Genomic DNA, 21,209 nt, shown 5'->3' with positions numbered 1-21,209 from the left:
GTGTCGGTAAAAGGGCCATATCAACTTCCAAAATTTGCAAAATTAGACCATCATTAAACTAAATCTAGATATTGTGAAAAATGACCCTAAGGTTCAAATGTTGTTGACAAGAAATCTTGTAGTAGTTTCCAGTGGAATTGTTGGTAGGAAATAGGAAAAGGTTGAATACAACAAATCAGCGGCAAACCTAGAAATTTTGCTAAGAGGATTCTAAAATTTCTTAGACTTTGAGGTCAAAATATAGTGCCATAATACTAGGGCTACAAACGAACCGAGCTATTCATGAACAAACTTGGCTCGGCTCGTTAAGGGCTCAGCTCGGCTCGTTTATCTTTATTAAAATTATATAATAAATATATTATTTATATATTAAATAATATATAAATAATAATATAAATATTTTTTTATTTAAATATTTATATTTAAATAATATAAATAATATTAAAAAAAAATTATCAAGTCGAACCAAGCTCGAGCTTCATTAAAATTAACGAGCTGAGCCGAGCCAAACTCGAGCCCAGTTTCTTATCGAGCCGAGCTTGAGCTCAATAAACGAGCTCGATAAGTAAACGAGCCGAGCTCAAGCTCAGCAAAACTCGGCTCGGCTCGGCTCGGCTCGATTCGTTTGCAGCCCTACATAATACCCCCCAAAAAAACATTTATAGGACCTAAGTGGAATTTTTAAAATTTAGGGGGTTCAGTAAAATTTCTTGAAAGTTTGGAGGGATCATCTAAAATTTCCTAGACTTTGAACGGACAAAAATACTATTTTAATTCACATAACATTCCATTCTCATTTTCATCATAAATTCATTAGTCAAATAAATGAAAAAAATGATATTATCATCTCTTTTACATTAGAATATATATTTTATCATTATTTATCTTTGGGTCTTTACATTATATTTATTTGTATCATTCTTTGAGCCTCATTAAAAAGAGGGTCTATATAATCATACTAAAATTATATAACTTGTTATATTTTCTCCAAATCTTAATAGAAATCAATGTAATTTATCCTTTGAATTATGAATTATTAATACCCAAAATGAATAAATAGTGTTTAAGAGGAATTTTCAAAAGTTTGGGAGCCTCCTCGGCCTTCTTGTGACCGCCATTGCACCAAATAAACTTTATACAACTTGCACAAGTCGGTGGATGTGCACTGAATTAACCTACTGAGTGTACTAACTCTCTCACATATCTATCATTGGTCAATGGGCACCAATTTGGGAGAGAATTGGCATACTTTTGGTTGGTCGATTCGGTGAAATAGCATAGCATAGCATAGTTGTGGGAAGTATGGAGAAGAAGACATAGCATGTGGAATACAGTGAGAGAATGAGAGATCAACAGTTCTTGTCATAACCAACTTGCTTACCTAACCTGTTTTCTTAATCATTGTTTTCATTGTTGATCTCTTCACAGGGTTGAAACATTTTATAATAGCAACCTCCACTAGTCAAGTAGAGCCTACCCATGTTGCTCAGCTTAGCTTCTAGAAAAAGTTAATTTTCGCTTTATGTGTTTGCATTTTAAATTTGGGTAAGAATTTATAAAACCCAAAAAAAAAACGTAATGAAAAAGAAAAAAAATTATACCTTAAATTTCATTTATTTTTCATTTTGTTTTTCTTTTCCTCCTCAAATCTTAGATTCAAACCCTAAATCTCAAAATAACTCAACATGTATAACTTAAAATTGAGAGCAAATGTATTCATCTTGTCTTTTTTAAACCCACTTCAACAAGAATTCCGTGCACTGAATTAGAATCATACGAAGGAAAAGAAATAGAAAATTACATCACAAAGATAAAACTTGAGAGTACCTCAAATTATTAATAAGAAAATTAAGATTAATTTCAATTATGTACTATAATAGAGAGAAAATATGGAAGCAACCCTGAACAGTGCCGGAAAATTTCTCATCCCGACAAAACTCAGTCATAAATCATCCTTGGCAATAAAAATAATATATACATTGAAGTGTTCTTTACAAGATGCAGATCCAAATCTAGAAAATCCCCCAAACAAATTTTTTATTTAAAAAAAGAAAGGAACTGACATCCCAAATTTGAAACTCTGCATGTACAAATAAATCGCAAAAAAATAAAAAAAATAAAACAGAAGCATTGAGGAGATACACAGACATGAGGATAAATAACAAGGGGAAAAGCAATCTTATTTGCATTTAGTCACGGGAAGATACTGATTACTGTCTTGTTTCAACCATATTGTAGAACGGGTTTTCTTGACATGATCTGCAAAGAGACGGTGTCTGCCATCAAAGATACAAAAAATGTGTTAGAAATCAAATATAAATCCTTTTCCACCAACAAAAAAGGATATATACACTTCAATCTTCACCATAAACACAATGCAAATAAATTATTAAAAAAATCAAGGAAAAAAGGCGACACACTGGTTACAAACCTTGGGATGAAACTAAGAAATCATTATTTATCATCTTTCCATCCTCTGGTCAGTGGCAAAGAAAATATATTGGCATCTTATATGAAAATAGTATATTGTATATACATATATGTATATGTATATATAAAGATCATGATTCATTGGTGGTAAGAATGGCCAACCACTCTTCTCATTCTGATAGAAGCAATTCATTTTTACAAGAAAAAGCCAATGTATTCATTCGATAGAAGAAACCAACCTTTCATACTCGAGCTTTTGAGTAACTATTCCATTCAGTAGAAGCTCCGAACTGTGAACTGTTGCTCCTGCAGATACAAAGGTTAAAATTTTCAAATCAGACTGTATTTTCTAAATTGATCAAGGTTGAAACAATGTGTATTTTTCTTAACCTTTCTCAAGAAAAGGCACACAGAGAACGTAATCTTCCTCGCAAGATAAAACTAACAGGTCGTCTGGAATTTTATCATCCTTGAATGCTGATCTACCAATTCTCTCCATCGCCTGTGCATTCCAATTAGACTTAGTTCTATATACAAGGAATTGAAGAATAAACAGTACAAATGTTCCTCGGGGATTGAAAAAGAGATACAGAAAAACATGTCCCACCAATCAGCGGTAAAATTTAGAACAAAGGAGAATCACACTGCGAACTGTACCCTAAATGCAAAGACATGCCACATCAATAAAATCAATTAGGAAAAGGATTAATACCAATTACCACCAGTAGCTTAAGGCATTGACAGAAATAAGGTCTTTGAAGAGCAATGAACTGTATTTGGTGCAGCGAGACTAAACCCAAGGATATAGAAGTGGAGTCAAATTCACGCCCATAAAACTTAGCCTCCGTTTGGAAAGTGGGTTGGCTTTTTGGCTTTTTAGCTTTTTTGGCTATTTTAGCCTGGGCTAAAAAGCTTGGTTTGGAAAGAGCTTTTTGGTTTTTTAACTTTTTTGACTTTTTTTGTGAGAGAAGAGTGTAATGATTATGGGTTGGATGTGATGTTTTGTTTTTTGTGGCTAAAATAGCCTATTTTGTCTTTTGTGGCTAAAATAGCCAAAAAAACCCAGAAAAGCCCTTCCCAAACGGACCCTTAATACAATTGATTAACTTGAAATCCAGACTCAAGCTTCCATTTGATGGTACAACAGGATTCTTAGGCATCATACCCATCAACCTGGCAATTTATCAGGCTAGGATGTAAGGCATCCTTGAACCATCATAAGAATGATGCTTTGTGAAAATCTTATGTTATTTAGACTCGGACTGTAGAAACTCCAAGCAAAAAAGATTACTCTGTCTGATGATAAAATTAAACCATCCAAGAACTCTAATCATACCCAAAGCACTAAAACCATAACAATAAATGAGTCATGGAAATAAATTAACCAAATTCTTATATGTGACTTTGTCATCATTAATGCACTTGGATCAAAAGACAGACAAAAAAGAGCTACACACCAGACCATTCACTGCCTTAACCAAGCTTGCCAATATTTCTTTACTAGGCTTTGTATTTGGAGTAATCAAAACTTTTAGCCCCTGCAAAGAAACATAATTTATTAAAAGGAACCACACGGCTGCTGCATCTGATTAATTAAACAAAATAGAGTGATGACCTGTAAAAGAGGACGTTGGCTTGCACGTGCCAATGAAACTGGCAAGCTAAAGCCAAATTCCTTTTCCTTTTTGGCATCTCTTAATATGTAATTTCTCTCATCCATGAAACAGCCAGTTTCTCCACAGCTCTCAAGCCATAAATGGGTCACCACTGGTTTTCCAAAAGCAATAGCTTCTAACATATTCCTCGTACGCACAAACTTATCAGTTATGAATTGTGTTGCTTCTGAAATAGAGGATGCCACAGAAGCTCCAAACCGGGCCAAGACCTGTGAAAAAAAACCAACAATAAGCTCACTTTTGAGTTCGAACTGTCTTACATCAAGGAAAGAGCAAAGGATACCATAAATAACTACCTTCTTCTGCTGCTTGATTGTATCGTCATCTAAGTGGTGACTGAACAATACTCGAACATTAGCCATATCTCTCCTCCTCCTTGAATCTTTCATTATAGAAGTGGGTTCTGGTCCATTGGAGACTAAGCTACTGATTTCTTTCATAAGGGATTTTGACAAATTCTTCCTGCATGACTGTTTGAAATACTCATCACCCTTACAAATAGGTGATGCAGCATTTACAGGTGTGGTACAATTAACAGTAGTAGTAAATGTTGAACCAGATTGTTTACATCTGTCTCCTGGTGACACTTCAAACCTAGCATTCACTTCAGCACCTTCACCAGCTAGCATGGTATCTGCATCACTGTTCCTGTCAGATTGCTTGGATGCAAAACCCCCAACCACATCTTTAGGAATCACATTCCCATCAACAGAATTACATTTAAGAGAAGCATCTCCTAAACCTCCTCTATCTACACTTCGCTGAAACAAGCTTCCCTTAGACTGCCGGTCTGAGGAACGCAACACTGGACCAGCACATGCAGATGACCGAGCTTTCTTTCTGATGCCTAGATCAATGGAAGTGCTCACAGCACTGATTTCTGATCTTTTTAATCTTCCAAGTGATTGTCCATCAGCTTCCAGCCCAACAGATTGATTGACTAACTCAGAGAACTTTCGACGAGTTCTTTTTCCTTTGTTATTTCTCAATGGCCCAATTCCGACAACAGTAGTTGTATCAGTTACCTTTTGATGTGATTTCTTCTGCTCAGTCAATTTGACATTTTCAAGTTCTCTGGATTTATTGGAACCCAATTTAGAAAATTTCTCTTTACCAACCATTTTAAAAGCATCAGAACCAGTACTATACCCTTGTCTTGTTTCAGTCAAATGCAACCGTTCACTAGAATCACATGATGCAATCCCATTCCTTATTTGATTTGTTACCCTGCGCTGTCTAGTTCGACGAGCTATGGGTGTGAAAGTACCAAGTTGTTCTAGCAAACTCCGTTTCTTGACCGATTTATACCCACTTGATGGTGCAATGACATGACATCTATCAACCACATCAATGTCATTTCTTTTCAGAGCTCTTTCTTCTTCTATTTGCTCTCTGTCTATTTTTTCAATCCGATTGGTGGCAAAGTGTCCTTCAGCATTTGACTTGGCCTTCTTCATTTCTTCCTTTACTAACTCAGTATCGCATTGCTTCCTGACATTCTTTGCTTGTTTCTGTGATGAAACAGTTGATTCTTTCCTTAATTTGTTACCAATGCTCTTTGTTTTCTTGGAATTTTTTGTAATAACCCCAAAACTAGACGAAACTGATCTCTTCCGTAGAAAGTTTCCCTTAGACTGTGCTCTGTTCTTTTTTGCTCTGGGAGAAGCCTCAAACATATTTTTGGTACCTTGATCAATGTCTTTGTTGTCATGGTCAGCCATGTCCAAACCAGCACATAACACTTCCATAGCTTCAGCAGCCATTTGAGTATCAAACCCTACATTCAGCACCTCTGTCATATCCTTGTCAGTACCAATAGCTTCCATTCCATCTGAGGAACCAATATTTAATGGTTCATCCAACTCCTTAGTAAGATTCTTTTTGGATTTTGTTTTTGTTACCTTTGTTGTCTTGTCATTCCTTTTTGAATTACGCGACACTAACCCTGAATTGGAATTAACTAAACCCTTTACCTTTTGATGGATATCTTGTTGATCTTCCTTGTCTCTGGTTTCATCAACAACCCCATTTCGTTTGGAGTCAAGATGCTTCCGAGGTTTGCTAACAGATCTCTTCCTCTGACCTCCATTATCAAAGAATGCTTCCTTCTTTTTGGTGAAAAACTCTCCCCCTCCTTCATCTTCACGGCTGTCATCCCAATCAAAAATCTCTCTTTCTCCAGCTGTAATTTTCAGATTTGTTATTTTGACCAAACTTTGAGTCCCTTTTGCACTTGAGTCAGGCTTTGATTTCTGCCCAGTGGAGCTTCCAAAGCCAACTTCTTGATTAAAATCCATGACATTAAACTGGAGATACCTGTCCACAACATCTAGTGCATTGGCTTGCGACAGATCTCCAGGTTCTTGAGAGTCAACATAGCTTAGCCCCGCCATCTCATTACCACAAGCAGGCAACTGAGACAAATCTGCTCCTCCATCAGCATTATTCTTGTCATCATTGGGTCCTTTAGGCTCAGCAAGTGTATCCTCCAGAAAAAGTCTCCTCACCGTTGAACTACCAACCTTACACTTGTTTTCATCCCTTAATCCCTTCATTTTCTCATTGTACTCTTCCTGAAAATCCTCCTGATCAACTTCCTCTCTGAATGTTGATAAATCTCTAGTAACAGTTACGACCCCATTGTCCTCAGCAGTATGTTGTTTTGAAAACTGATCTTCATTCTTAATGGAGCATGAATCACTGTTGGTTTCCTTAAAAGCCTTGCTACGAGCTGCTAAACCAGAGGCCCGTAAAGCTGCAGCACGAACTGAAGTAAAATCCCTTCGCACAGATACTGAGTCAACAAGTAATAATACAATTTCAGACTTGTATAACAGTTTAGCCACATGTGCCCTAAATTTTCATTAAATTGGTCTACAAAACTCAAACCTTCTAAAAGGCCAATAAGAGGTATTCACACACCACCAGTATGGAGTGATGATTTAAATTGTTTCCATAAGGAAGGATATAAAGTTCCTGATAAACATAAACCTGGACTGCTTTTGTTGTTGATACAGCTGAAAATATTTCATTAGTAAAGCCATGCAACCGCAACAAAATTTTTGAATGTTTCTTCTGCTCTAGTAAAACATTTCGTAAATTTAAACAAACAAACCAAAAAATAAACAAAACATGACTAGAAGGTATAAAAGTACAGGGATTTTTGTGATAAAAAAGAGAATATACTAAACAGGATGAGCTTTATTGATGCATCCATAATATGAACCACATTTCATGCTAAACATAGAAAATCATGTTATTAGTTGGTTGAAAATAGGTTTGCTTCTTCAAAATGGGCTCTTAAGTCAGCTAAAAATAGACAAAAGAAGGCACGGGGCATTTAGTACATAATAATGTTATCCCGGTAATTTTCCTCTATTTAACCAATAATGCAAATGTCCTATAAATGATTTCATCTTCAAATGTATAAAAGAAGGTGGCTTCAACTAGCATGTGAAAGTCAACATTTATATGAGATCCTTACATACAAGTTCTAAGACAGTAATGCCAATGTTAATAACAAGACCAAATGATATGGGAAAATAACAACAAATTTGTCAAAATAGTAACCATCATCAACTTGGCATGGGATGCTCATAAATTGGCCAGACAAAAGAGATCCACGCTACAATAATGCAAAAGATGAGAGTGGTACCAGGCTTTGATTTTGGGGTGTCTTTGCCTGGTAGTCTGGCAGTAGAAACATCAAGTTCTGGAAGAGGAAAAAAAAGTAAATATCACTTTGGACACAATAATATGCTAGTAATTTCTGGCAATAACCCAAATAAAGAAAAGTCATTGAATAGCTCCATTGGTTTTAAACACTAGCAATAAATCAAAATGGGGATATTAAAAGGATACAGAGTCATTACTACAATTGATTAATGAGGATCCATTCCACTGAGTGTCCTTCTCTAATCTGTTACGTAATTTCTAATGGTGGCATGGGAACCATTTCCAGAAACAGCTCTACTCATGAGTAAATTCATTAACAAAATCACATTTATACCATAATGAACCAAATCAATTATCATAATCTGTCATAGCTCCTATTGCATAATATCAACCATTTCATAGAAGGGGGAAAATGCACACCACACAAGGTCTAGGATTAACTTTATTTTTAACTTTAAAAAAAATTAACCAATAGCATGTGATGCAGATATTATTCCATTGCATCTTTTCCTTCCATAAACGGCACATAATTTGCATCATCAACAATAGACAAGTTGTAACTAATAATGGAAGAAAAATGGGTTTTTAAAAGAAAAAACGCAAATTTCCAAAATTAGCAATCAAACTAATATCTCATTTTTTTATTAAAAAATAGACTGACCTGCACTGTGCTGTTCATTACTCAAACCATCTGATTCTGTTTTCAATCCCCTATCATCTTGTTTGCAAAGCTTATGCTCCTGGTCCACTGGATAAGTGCCAACTCTTTCTACAGGGTCATCATCAGATGACTCCTCAGTATCACCCAAAATTTCCGTCCTATCTGTTCCTTCACCATCAGTATCAACAACTTCATAATCACTCTCATCTAACAGTTGAGTGGCCATATTCTCAACACCATCAAGATCATCCAATACTTGAGTTTCACCACCGACATTCATGATCTGAGTCTCAAATGCATCTTCAAATGGAACAGTATCAACAAATGGCAAAGTATTTTGTAGAAATTGCAACTCATCAAAATCCTTGCCTTCAAATCTCTCACCTATTGCAATAAATGGGTAAGCAAATAATTAATATCTTAATCTTGTATTTGTCAAATCTGCACATCTGAATTGCAAGAAAATTAACACTTTATCATTGCTCACTCTTAGATTCCCATATTTGCCAAATTCATGTACATGGCTTGCTGATTCGTCATAAAAAAATGAACCAACTCATATTCTTCATAATAAACAAATGTTTCTCCACCTTAATTTAACAAAATTTGTTCTTTGTCCATATTACTTGAATTATTGTACATGGGTTTGTGGGGGCTATCAGAAAAACTCAAACTTAACCATACCCAAACAAAAAAGTCTATCACTAACACTTACAGCAATGCTACTGCAGCAAACATAAACGAAAACTGTTGCATCACCCCAACCAGAATCTGTTCTTTAAAATTTGTTCATCAAAAAATACAAAAGCTTGATACTCTCTTAAACACCTATATAAACATAGATGTCAATAGTAGTAATTAAACACAACAATGACAATAGTAGAAAATTAATATTGGTTTATCATTTACACTTCTACACCTATGACAATAGTAGTAAATTAAACACAACTATACTCTTTGCTTAAAATTGAACAAAATGTATGTTTTATTATTTCTTCATACATGTCAATTTAGTATTTTTTTGTTGGGTCGAAATAAAAATAAATAAACAAAATTTGAATACAGCAACAGTCCAACATAAGAATTTATTTATTTATTTTTGGGGTGTAGGTTTGTTCCTGATGCATTTAAGTGTATACTAGCACTTAGTGATGCACGATCTTATCAAGAAACCACATGCATCAAGTGAGCCCATATAATTACCTGTGAATGCGTAAAGGTAGTGCAGTATTCAACTCTCATTCGAGTAAGATATATTATTCACTATGGGTTGAAAGATAACATAAAAACAAATAATTAATGGATGTAAGATTTATATAATAGCCATTACCAGGCAGTGGAGAATACTGACTGTCAAAGGGCTGAGTCTCAATATCGCCACAATCAAGAATCGAATTCCTCGTAGTATATTGAATCTCATTATCATTCTCTCTAAGCGAACCCATTGTTAACTCATCTGCATTCAAAATTCAAATTCAAACACAAAACCCTAACAAATAAGCGGTCATTAACCCATCACAATTTGACTCAGGAACAGAAGGTGGAGAACACTGACTGTCAAAAGGCTGCGTCTCAATATCACCACGATCAAGAATTGAATTCCTCTTAGTATGTTGAATCTCATCATCGTTATCTCCAAGCGCACCCATTGTTAACTCATCTGCGATCAAAATTCAAATTCAAACTCAAAACCCTAACGAATAAGCGACCTTTAACCCATCACAATATAAGGTGGAGAACACTGACTGTCAAAGGGCTGAGTCTCAATATCGCTATGATCAAGAATTGAATTCCTCTTAGTATGTTGAATCTCATCATTGTTATCTCCAAGCACACCCATTGTTAACTCATCTGCGATCAAAATTAAAATTCAAACACAAAACCCTAACAAATAAAACACAAAACAATAACAAATAAACTATCTTTAAACCATCACAATTTAACTCAGGTACATAAAGAGGAGAACACTGACTGTCAAAGGGCTGAGTCTCAGTATTGCGAATTAAATTCCTCTTAATATGTGGAACATCATCATCATCATGATCTCCAAGCGAACCCATTGTTAACTCATCTGCAATCAAAATCCAAATTTAAATTTAAACACAAAACCCTAACAAATAAACCTGTTAATAATGTTAATATGTTATACTATGCCTATAAACTATACCTATAATTTAATACTATTGATCTGTAATTGATAGTTGTTGCTAGTTGTTGCTAGCCTAGCAGATAGTTCTTTACACCTTCACATCTTCTTTACACCTTCTTTTCCTTTTGCTTTCATTTGTATATTTCCTTTGTTCATCATTTTGTCTTGTAAATCATCTCCTATATAATGGAGGTTCCATTTGGTTGCAAATACATCAAACACACAGAGCTAATATTTGCTCTCTCAATCTCTCTCAATTTCTTATATGGTATCAGAGCACAGGTTTTCTGCCTAGCCTCTTCTTCCAACATATTTTTCTGCAGATTGCATTTCATCTGTATCCCTTTGTTTTTTCGTCCATCTCTGAAATACAGTTTTCACCACACCAGAGCCTTCGTCTCCTCCGGACGATTCCAACGCCACCAAATTCAGTGCAATCCGACGTTACACGCGCTCTCACGCGCCACTTTTGTGACGGCGCGTCGCCTGCCTCCGCCTTCCGCCTCACACGCGCTCCACGCGTCCTCCACACTGTCCCGTGCTAACGTGCACCGCGCACTACCTTGCTAACGTGCGCCGCGTGTTTCTGACGTCAGCACACGTCAGCCTCTCTGCTACCGTGCACTGCCTGGCCTGTTTTGCTAACGTGCGCCGCGCACTACCTTGCTAACGTGCGCCGCGTGTTTCTGACGTCAGCACACGTCAGCCTCTCTGCTACCGTGCACTGCCTGGCCTGTTTGCTAACGTGCGCCGCGCCCTTTCTTGCTAACGTGCGCCGCGCCATTTGCCTTTCATTTCTGTGCCTCTGTGGTCATATTTTGGGTCATTTTACTCCTTTTCCCACTAATTTCGGCCTTCTGAATTCACTGGTAACCTCGGTTTTTTCAGATTCTATCTCCATTTTGCTATTTTTTCTCATGGATCGCCAGGATTCCTCTAATCACCCTATTTCCGTTATTCTTGACGGGACTAATTATGTCCTTTGGGCACAAGCCATGTCTGGCTTCCTCAAAGGCAAGAAACTTTGGCGTATCATTACTGGGGATGTGTGCAAACCAGTCCCAGCTACCACGGAATCCGCTGCCACAGACTCCGCTGCCAAATATATCGACCGACTAGAAGATTGGGATAGTAAAAACTATCAGATCATCACCTGGCTTCGCAATACTTCTATTACATCCATCAACCTTCAGTTTGGTAGGTTCCAACTTGAGTCTGCTTCCTCTCCAGCGAAGGCCATCTGGGATTTTTTGCAAGAACGCTATCAGACTACCGGTCTTGCTCACCAATATCAACTTCTGAGTCATCTTCACCGTATGCGCCAAGAAAGCACTCAGACCATTAATGATTTCCTCTCCCAACTGTATTATGTTTGGGATCAACTCGCTCTTTCTGAGCCTCCATGGCCTCATACTGAGGATGCTGCCTTGTTTACTACCTACCGTGACCAACAACGCTTGGTTCAGTTTCTCATGGCTCTCACTCCTCGTTTTGAGCCCGTTCGCGCATCTCTCCTACATCGCACTCCTTTACCCACTCTTGAGCAAGCCGTTTCTGAACTCCTGTCTGAGGAAACCAGGTTTGGTACTCTCCATCCACACCCTGTGGACTCTGTTCTTGCTACTCCCCAGATTCGGAGTTCTCCTTCACCACAGCGGTCCACTACCTGCAACTATTGTCACAACCGCAATCTTCCATCGACTCATCTTCTGGTTCATTGTCCCGTTCGTCTTTGTCGATTTTGCAACAAGACTGGCCCCGGTCATCTCCAACAAGATTGCTTCCGCAATCCTACCCGTGCCTCTCGCCATGGTCCTTCCACCGGGAATTTTTCCCGCAGCAACTCTCACCGTTCTGGGACTCCATTTAAAAACATGCCTGCTCCACGCACTGCTGCTGCCGCCTCCGAAGATTCACCTTCTTCTGTTCCTGTAGATCCTTCCACTCCGGTCTTCTCTCATACCGATGTTGAAGCCATGTTTCAACATTTTTGGCAGCATTCCGGTACTCCTCCATCTACTGCTTTGTCTACCACCGCAGGTAACACTTCCTGGTACTTTGACTCCGCTTGTTGTAATCACATGACCTTTGATCCTACTATTTTTACTCCTCTCTCTTCAACTCCTCATGTTCCTTCTATCCATACTGCTGATGGGTCTCTTCTGTCTGTAAGTCATGTTGGGTCTGTTTCCACCTCTTACTTATCTTTATCCCATGTATATCTTATGCCTGCTCTCACTTTAAATCTTATCTCCATTAGTCAATTATGTGAGCATGGTCTAACTGTTACCTTTTCCCATACTGGTGGTTTGGTGCAGGACCCTCGGCCTAGGCAAACTCTTGGGATAGGCCGTAAGCAAGGACGTCTCTACGAAGTTATCCATCTTCATGTTCCGGATTCCTCTCAAATCACTGCTCCTACCACTACTACCACTACTACCACTGCTCCTCCTTTATCTCATTTTCAGCTTTGGCACTATCGTTTAGGCCATCTTTCTGTTGGTCGTTTGAAGTCTTTAATTTCTAGTGGTCATTTGGGTACTGTAAGTTCTGATGCTTTCAATTGTGTGTCCTGTCAACTTGCAAAACAACCTGCTTTGTCGTTTAATAAAAGTAATTCTGTTTCTCTTGCGCCCTTTGATCTCATTCATTCTGATATTTGGGGACCCTCTCCTACTCCTACTATGGGAGGCGCACGTTATTTTGTTGTTTTTATAGATGATTTTTCTCGTTTTACATGGTTGTTTCTTATGAAAAATCGCTCTGAACTCAAACAAATTTATTACAATTTTGCTGCAATGGTTAAAACCCAATTTTCTAAAACTATCAAGATTTTTCGCTCCGACAATGCCATGGAATATAAAGATTTTGACTTTCTTTCCTTCCTTAGGAGTCATGGTACTCAACCTCATCGTTCCTGTCCAGGTACGTCCCAACAAAATGGACGTGCTGAACGAAAACATCGGCATCTACTTGACACTACTCGAGCCCTCCTTCTCTCTTCCTCTTGTCCAGAAAATTTTTGGGGAGAAGCCGCTCTCACTGCTGCTTACACTATCAATTGTATCCCTACACCGGTCATTCATAATCACACTCCATATGAGCGTTTACATGGCACCAGTCCCCCTTACGACACCCTTCGGGTTTTTGGCTCTGCCTGTTTTGTTCTTCTCCAACCTCATGAACGTACCAAACTTGAACCTCGTTCTCGCCTTTGTTGCTTCTTGGGGTATGGTATTGAACATAAAGGGTATCGCTGTTGGGATCCTCTCTCCCAGCGTCTCCGTATCTCTCGTCATGTGGTCTTTTGGGAACATACAATGTTTTCCTCCCTCTCTCAATTCCGTTTATCCGTTCCCTCACCCTCTCTGTGTTTTACTAACCCTTCTGCAGATCTGTTTTCTGATGAGCTTCCTCCACTGCCCATGCCTGACTCTCTTGAGACTGCCTTGCCTACTGGTCTTTCTCAAGCACCTGCCAGCTCTGATGGTCCTGCTCTTGCTCCCTCAGACTCCTCACCCCCTGTTGAGTCTCTTCCTCTGGCTCCTCCTCCTCCTGCTCGACCACACCGGGTAATCCAACCTTCTACTCGTCTTCGTGACTTTATTGTTGGCTCTACTGCTTTTTCTACTTATGAACCCACCTCCTATCGGGAGGCTCGTTCTAATCCTCTTTGGCAGCAAGCTATGACTGATGAATTACAGGCTTTAGACAAAACTCACACTTGGGACATTGTTGATCTTCCTCCTGGCAAGACTGCCATTGGCTGTAAATGGGTATACAAAATTAAAACCTGTTCTGATGGCTCTATTGAGCGCTATAAAGCTCGCCTTGTTGCTAAAGGCTTCAATCAAGAATATGGTATTGACTATGAGGAGACCTTTGCTCCTGTTGCTCGTCTCACCTCTGTTCGCAGCCTTATTGCAGTTGCTACTACCCGACACTGGGATCTTTATCAAATGGATGTGAAAAATGCCTTTCTTAATGGTGTTCTTCTTGAGGAGGTCTACATGCAACCTCCCCCTGGGTCTACTTATCCACCTCATAAAGTCTGCAAACTTCAACGTGCTTTATATGGTCTCAAACAAGCTCCCCGCGCTTGGTTTGCCAAGTTCAGCTCTACTATTCATGACTGTGGTTTCACCTCTAGCTCTTATGATACTGCACTTTTTATCCGCAAAACTGCTCATGGGACCACCTTGCTTCTTCTTTATGTGGATGATATGATTATCACCGGTGATGATGTCAATGGTATTCTTCATCTTAAACAATTTCTTAGCCATCATTTCGAGATGAAAGACCTTGGTCCTCTCAGCTATTTCTTGGGTCTTGAAATCTTCCATGATTCCACGGGTTCTTTTCTCTCTCAGGCTAAGTACACATCTGATCTTCTCACCCGTGCTGGTCTTACCGATTGCAAGACTGCCTCAACTCCCCTGGAACCTCAGAGTCGTCTTACACCTCTTGATGGCACTCTTCTCTCTGATGCTACTCTATATCGTCAGCTGGTTGGCAGTCTTGTCTATCTCACTGTTACTCGTCCTGATATTGCCTATGCCGTCCATATTGTCAGCCAGTTTATGTCAGCTCCTCGTACCACACATTATGCTGCATTACTTCGTATCATTCGCTATCTCAAAGGCACCATGTTTCATGGTCTTCATTATTCCGCCCGCTCCTCTCTTCAGCTTCGTGCTTTCTCTGATGCTGATTGGGCTGGCGATCCTACTGACCGCCGCTCTACTACTGGGTTTTGCTTTTTTCTGGGTGATTCTCTTATTTCTTGGCGCAGTAAGAAACAATCTCTTACTGCTCGTTCTAGTACCGAAGCCGAATACCGTGCCCTTGCTGATACTACTCAGGAGCTTCTCTGGCTTCGTTGGCTTCTTGCTGACATGGGTGTTACTCCCTCTGGCGCTACTGCCCTCTTTTGTGACAATCACAGTGCTCTTCAAATTGCTCACAATGATGTTTTTCATGATCGCACCAAGCACATTGAGATTGACTGCCATTTTATTCGGCAACATGTTACTCATGGTACTGTCCATCTCCATCCGATCTCTTCTGTTGATCAACCTGCTGATATCTTCACCAAAGCTCATTCTCCTGGCCGCTTCGTTGACCTTGTCTCCAAACTCAAGTTGGTTGATGTTTGTCCTCCTTGAGTTTGAGGGGGGCTGTTAATAATGTTAATATGTTATACTATGCCTATAAACTATACCTATAATTTAATACTATTGATCTGTAATTGATAGTTGTTGCTAGTTGTTGCTAGCCTAGCAGATAGTTCTTTACACCTTCACACCTTCTTTACACCTTCTTTTCCTTTTGCTTTCATTTGTATATTTCCTTTGTTCATCATTTTGTCTTGTAAATCATCTCCTATATAATGGAGGTTCCATTTGGTTGCAAATACATCAAACACACAGAGCTAATATTTGCTCTCTCAATCTCTCTCAATTTCTTATAAAACCCATCTTGAACCCATCACAATTTGACTCAGGCACATAAAGTGAACAACACTGACTGTCAAATGGCTGAGTCTCAGTATCGAGAATTGAATTCCTCTTAGTATGTTGAATCTCATCATCGTGATCTCCAAGCGAACACATTTTTGACTCATCTGCGATCAAAATTCAAATTCAAATTCAAACCCTAGCAAAGAAACGATATTTAACACATCACAATTTGATTCATCGCGACCTGAAGCAAGAAATCGTATCGTCAAGACAATACACAGAGAGAGAACTAACAAATTTATTGAAAAATAAATAAATAAATTAGGAGATGAGGCAAACACAAAGAGTCTTACATAGGGAAAAACCGCATCAGGTAAAGAGGGTTTTGGCAGTGAGGAAATTGAATTGAAGAGAGAGAGAGACAGAGACAGAGACAGAGAGAGAGAGAGAGAGAGAGAGGTGGTTAGGGTTTGAGAAGTGGAGGGAAAATTGGGAGAGGTGCGAAATTAAGGTCGTAATTTGGAGGGAAAATTGATCCCAAAAAATTTAGGGAAATTTTACGACGAAAGTGCACAAAGTGTCCTATTAACAAATAATTAGCATATATATATATTTTTTTTATAACAAATACTCATCTGAAATGATATAATAGTAGTGTTTTTAAATTTATCTACAAAAATATAAGCAAAAATTTATTGAAGAACATATAAGTGAAAAAAATTATTGTGCCATGTTTGTGGTAAGAATTTATTGGGAGAAATATGGAATCCTATGTAGGTTTGAGCAAAAGCATAAAAATTGGGTCTAAAAATAGCATATTTTTTATCTTTTTTTAGTCCTATTATTTTTTACTTTTCCATACATATTTTTATATAAATTATAAATGTATATTTATTTAAATTATCCAAAACAATTCAACTTGCTTGATTAGGTTTTTCAAAAAATACTTTTCAGAAAATTCTACTTTCTTATTTTTTGTATTTTTTTGTTTTTACTGATTTTTTTAAATATTTTAAGCAATTTTTTTTTTACTTTTTAGACATGCCCAGCATAAATATACCTAAAAGTTAAAAAAAATTGTGAAAAAAACCTTTTAAAAATTCACTAAATATCAAAAATGCAAAAAAAAAATAATAATTCAGTACATTTTTTGTATTTTTATGTATTTATTAATTTTTTCATAAATTTTTTACTTTTAGATACATCTAAATAAGGTGCATTTAAAAAAGTAAAAAAATGTTTAAAATTTAAAAAATATTTACTAAAAACAAAAAAAACACGAAAATCAAAAACTTAATTTTTAAAAAACTTAATTCAAAAAATTCAAACCAAGCACACTAATTGATATTTACACTATACTAGTCTTGTTTAGTAATCTAACCACTTTTTTTTAAAAAAGTTGAAACAAAACTGTTTTCTAGGTGTATGGTTTTAATATCATTTTATTTCCATTTTAATTAGAATTCAAATCAATAATTTAGTAACGTGCAGTGATAATAAGAAAATTTTAAAATGGAAAGAAAAAAAACACAATAAGATTATTGCAAGACAATTGTGATAGAAATTTTAAAAATAAGTAATGATTTGTGTATCATTGCTCTTATTTTTTTTGCGAGTACAACTCCCAATTTGTATTATAGTCTAGCTCTATCTATTTATTTTTTTTTAGGAATTAAATCTTATTTTTGACATCCGATGAATTTTTCATATTGTTTCTTCTTTTGAGATAAATGAGTTTAATTGTAATTTTCTACTATGAGTTATTTAAGGGAGGAACTTCCATGTGGTTAAAAGTTGGATTTGCATTTTGAAATGTATAATTGTTAGCTACATATTTTGTATAAGCCAGTTACACTTCAACACATGGCAGGATAAGGGCAATATGGGAAGATAATTCAAATCTTCAATCGTAATCACACACGTGGCAGTTAGTATTGGTTATTGTGGATCTACATAAATACTAGATCAGCAAAGAGATGCAAAATGACGTGGCTTCAATGGTTTTTCATATTTAAATTCAAAATCAAGAAGGAAGCCTAACTGCAGATATGGCATAGTGGAGCTAACTATAAGGTAACATGATCAGCGACTGTGAAAGCGTGGTTCGACGGTTAGAAATGCAGTTCGACGGTTGTCATTGAGAAGTATAAATAGCAGAGCAGGTCTCAGAAAGTTGCCCCAGACTCAGATCCAAAAAACCGGTTTTATCTACTTTATTTTCTTTCCAGTTTTTATATTTTCTTGTTCTTTACATTTCTATACTTTAAATTCCTGTACTGCACTTTGTTCACAAGAGTAGTTTCAAGTAGTTTGTTCCTGTAACCATCTACGAGGCTGATTTGGATCTTTGTAAGTCTTTCATTTTACTTAATGAAATGTTACAATTGTTCTTCATTTAATCATTGTTTGCTTAATTCTCCTAATCAAAGTCACCAGTAAAAGTCTTCTTCATTGAGGCTGAAAGAAGTAAAACACAATCGTCTGATAATTGGTTGGCAATTAATATTCTGTAAGGATTGATTGATCATTGCTGGCACACTCACAATTACAATAATAACCTTCGAAAGCCAAAAAAGCCAACATATATTTTTGGCATGCCTAGTGGGACTAATTGAAATGGCTAGATATAGGAGACAAAGAGAAAATGAACGCTTGGAAAAAGGCGTGGAATGAGAGGTAGAAATACCTAATCCAGAGGATAATATGATAACACATGCTGTGGAAGCACCTATTTTATCAAAACCTATAGTCGAACAAACCAGCACTTTGGAACAAGTACCACATGTTCAGAACATTAGACGAGGCCAAGGAATTGGACCATCCACTGTTCCATCTATTTAGCCAATGAATCCATGGGGTGGCCTAGTAGATGCCATGAGACAGCAGTTAATGAACACAATGGAAATGTGGGCAACATCCTTTTTGGATCGAATGAATACTCATCAACCAACTAACGCAAGGCATATCGAAGAAAATTCAAATGTCCCTCAGCAAAGATTGGCTAGAGATAAACAGCCTATACAGAGTAATGGACATACTAACGGTCAAACTAGTAACCAAAACTATGAAAGATTATCACTTCAGTCTTGGTATAAGCCTCTTTCGAGGCCTATGGCAAATCAAAATGCCTCCTTACTTAATAGTGAAGCCATGCAAATTGGTGGATCTGGTCCAACACAAGAAAATGACATAAGGATGCTTCCAAATCCCATGTTCGAAGCCATACCTAGCACGAGGGGTTTCACTAATCCTTTGTTCGAATTTATACCTGGGGGGGTTGGAAGGGTTTCCTGCAACTGGAAGAGACACAACACCTGTTCCAGCACCTTTTGCAGGACAGGCTCAAAGGGGTCACCCATACCCTCAACAGCAGCCAGCGCCACAAGGACAACCAGTCCCAAACATACCATCCGATGGACCAAGAGGACCCCAGGCACAAGGTTGTCCACCAAATCCTGTGTTTGTTCCTCCAGTAGTGGTTCAACAAGTACAAAATATGGTCCCTAGGGACCAAATTGCTGATATTGTTAGAGAGATGTGTGGACCAATGGCCCGGGGGGTTCAAACTCCTGTGTACAAGAAACCATACCCAGAATGGTAGATAGGGTACATGAATACCCAAGAGGCTTCAGGATACCAGACTTTGCCCTTTTCTATGGGAATGGAAACCAGTCAACGGTTGCGCATATTGCTAGGTTAACTGTTCAGTGTGGTGAATTTACCAATAATGACTATATGAAGTTAAGATTGTTCCCAAATTCTCTAACTGGGACAGTCTTTGTATGGTATATTAACCTTACACCTGGCTCTATCCAAACTTGGCAACAAATGGAGGAGGCATTTCATGCCCAATTCTTCCAAACGAAGCCAAAAGTTTCTATGACAGACTTGGCAAGGTTGAGTCAAAGACCTGATGAAAAGGCTGCTCAATTTATTGTCAGGTTCAAAAGAACACGAAACAAATGTAGGATTGTTCTACCAGAGCCTAAGTTCGTGAAATTGGCTCAAAATTGTCTAGAGTTTAAGCTTCGAAAGAAATTTGATTCAACTGAGTTTAGAGACTTAGTAGAACTGACCTATAAGGTATCTAGGTATGAAGCATTACTAGAGGAAGGACAAAATCGAAGTAATGCATCATACAAGACGTATTATAGAGATCCTAATTATGAGATTGATGCAGCAGAGATTGTAGGGAAAGAACTTGTGATCTGTGAAGCATTAATTCATAAAGACACAACAATAAACCAGCAGTTTAAAAAGAAAGACCTTCATACGAAATACTCTTTTGATTTAACAAAGGCAGATGACATTTTTTATCATTTGCTTGCTGCGAACTTCCTGAAGTTACCAAAATGAGTCAAAATTCCGTCTCTAGAAGAACTTAAAGGAAAAGTTTATTGTAAATGGCATAATTCTTGGTCTCACTCAACTAAAAACTGCATTGTTTTTCGAGACAAGATCCAAGGGCAGATTCGAAAGGGAAGTTTGAAATTCCCAGCTAAAGCAAAAAAAGCCATGGGGATTAACACTAATCCATTTCCAGAAATTAGAGAAGTGGTAGCCAATGTTATTGTGCCAGATTTCCAGAACTTGTCCTTGAAAGAATTGGAAGAGGTCAATGTGCAAATGCATGTTGCTAGCCAAACTGCTGTCAAAACAGATGCTAGAAGTTTACCAGCTATTGGGCAAGGCTTTGCAGGTCAGAAGGAAGACTCTGATGAAGAGGCACTAGATGATGATTCTTTAGAGGCGATTGTCATAAAAAGAATGTGTCACAGGTGTAGGTTGAGCTACAAGTGGTTAAAAGGGCTTCCAATTGATGGGAAACAATATTACAAGGATGTGCAAAGTCATCCTAAACCAACCAGTGCCTATAATAAGAGGTCATATCCAACTGGTACTAGGACGCAGCTATTCATGACTGAGCCAGCAACCACCAGAATGCACTCCAAGGGCAAAAGACTTTTACATGAATTCAGACCACCCAACTATTATAGAATGAAGGGCAATCATCTTAAGAGAAGACTTGAAGTGGGTTCAAGTTATGGGATCAAAGCCAGGGATTGGCCTCCTAGACCAGCCTCACATAGGATGGAAAGTGACCATCTTCATGGAAGGCCTGAATTGGGCCCAAAATAGGGAGTCAGGGCTAAGCAGTG

At 37.8% G+C, this 21,209-nt stretch overlaps 1 protein-coding gene across 12 annotated transcripts; it reads right to left on the bottom strand.

Moving 5' to 3' along the window:
• Positions 1-1,955: 1,955 nt before the first annotated feature.
• On the bottom strand, positions 1,956-16,762 carry LOC114264883 (uncharacterized). Of its 12 annotated transcripts, none has more exons than XM_028205608.2 (14): positions 16,295-16,762; positions 16,119-16,214; positions 10,415-10,513; positions 10,189-10,293; positions 9,998-10,102; positions 9,773-9,898; positions 8,443-8,826; positions 7,762-7,818; positions 4,403-6,900; positions 4,046-4,315; positions 3,888-3,968; positions 2,821-2,932; positions 2,670-2,736; positions 1,956-2,276 (listed from the first exon to the last, which is right to left on the bottom strand). In XM_028205608.2, exons 2-14 carry the CDS (start codon positions 16,201-16,203, stop codon positions 2,180-2,182), a joined length of 4,086 nt encoding a protein of 1,361 aa, XP_028061409.2. In that variant the 5' UTR covers positions 16,204-16,214; positions 16,295-16,762; the 3' UTR covers positions 1,956-2,179. The 12 variants fall into 12 exon arrangements, with proteins under 12 accessions (XP_028061409.2, XP_082737743.1, XP_082737742.1 ...); XM_082881617.1 differs by having other exon boundaries at positions 4,403-6,861; positions 16,295-16,651; XM_082881616.1 differs by having other exon boundaries at positions 16,390-16,634.
• Positions 16,763-21,209: the final 4,447 nt, after the last annotated feature.

The sequence above is a fragment of the Camellia sinensis genome, chromosome 7, assembly GCF_055761805.1.
Source record: "Camellia sinensis isolate YWXY chromosome 7, ASM5576180v1, whole genome shotgun sequence".
Lineage (NCBI taxonomy): Eukaryota > Viridiplantae > Streptophyta > Magnoliopsida > Ericales > Theaceae > Camellia > Camellia sinensis.
Note: the sequence above shows the minus strand (reverse complement) of the source record. Positions and strands in the feature narration are given on the sequence as shown.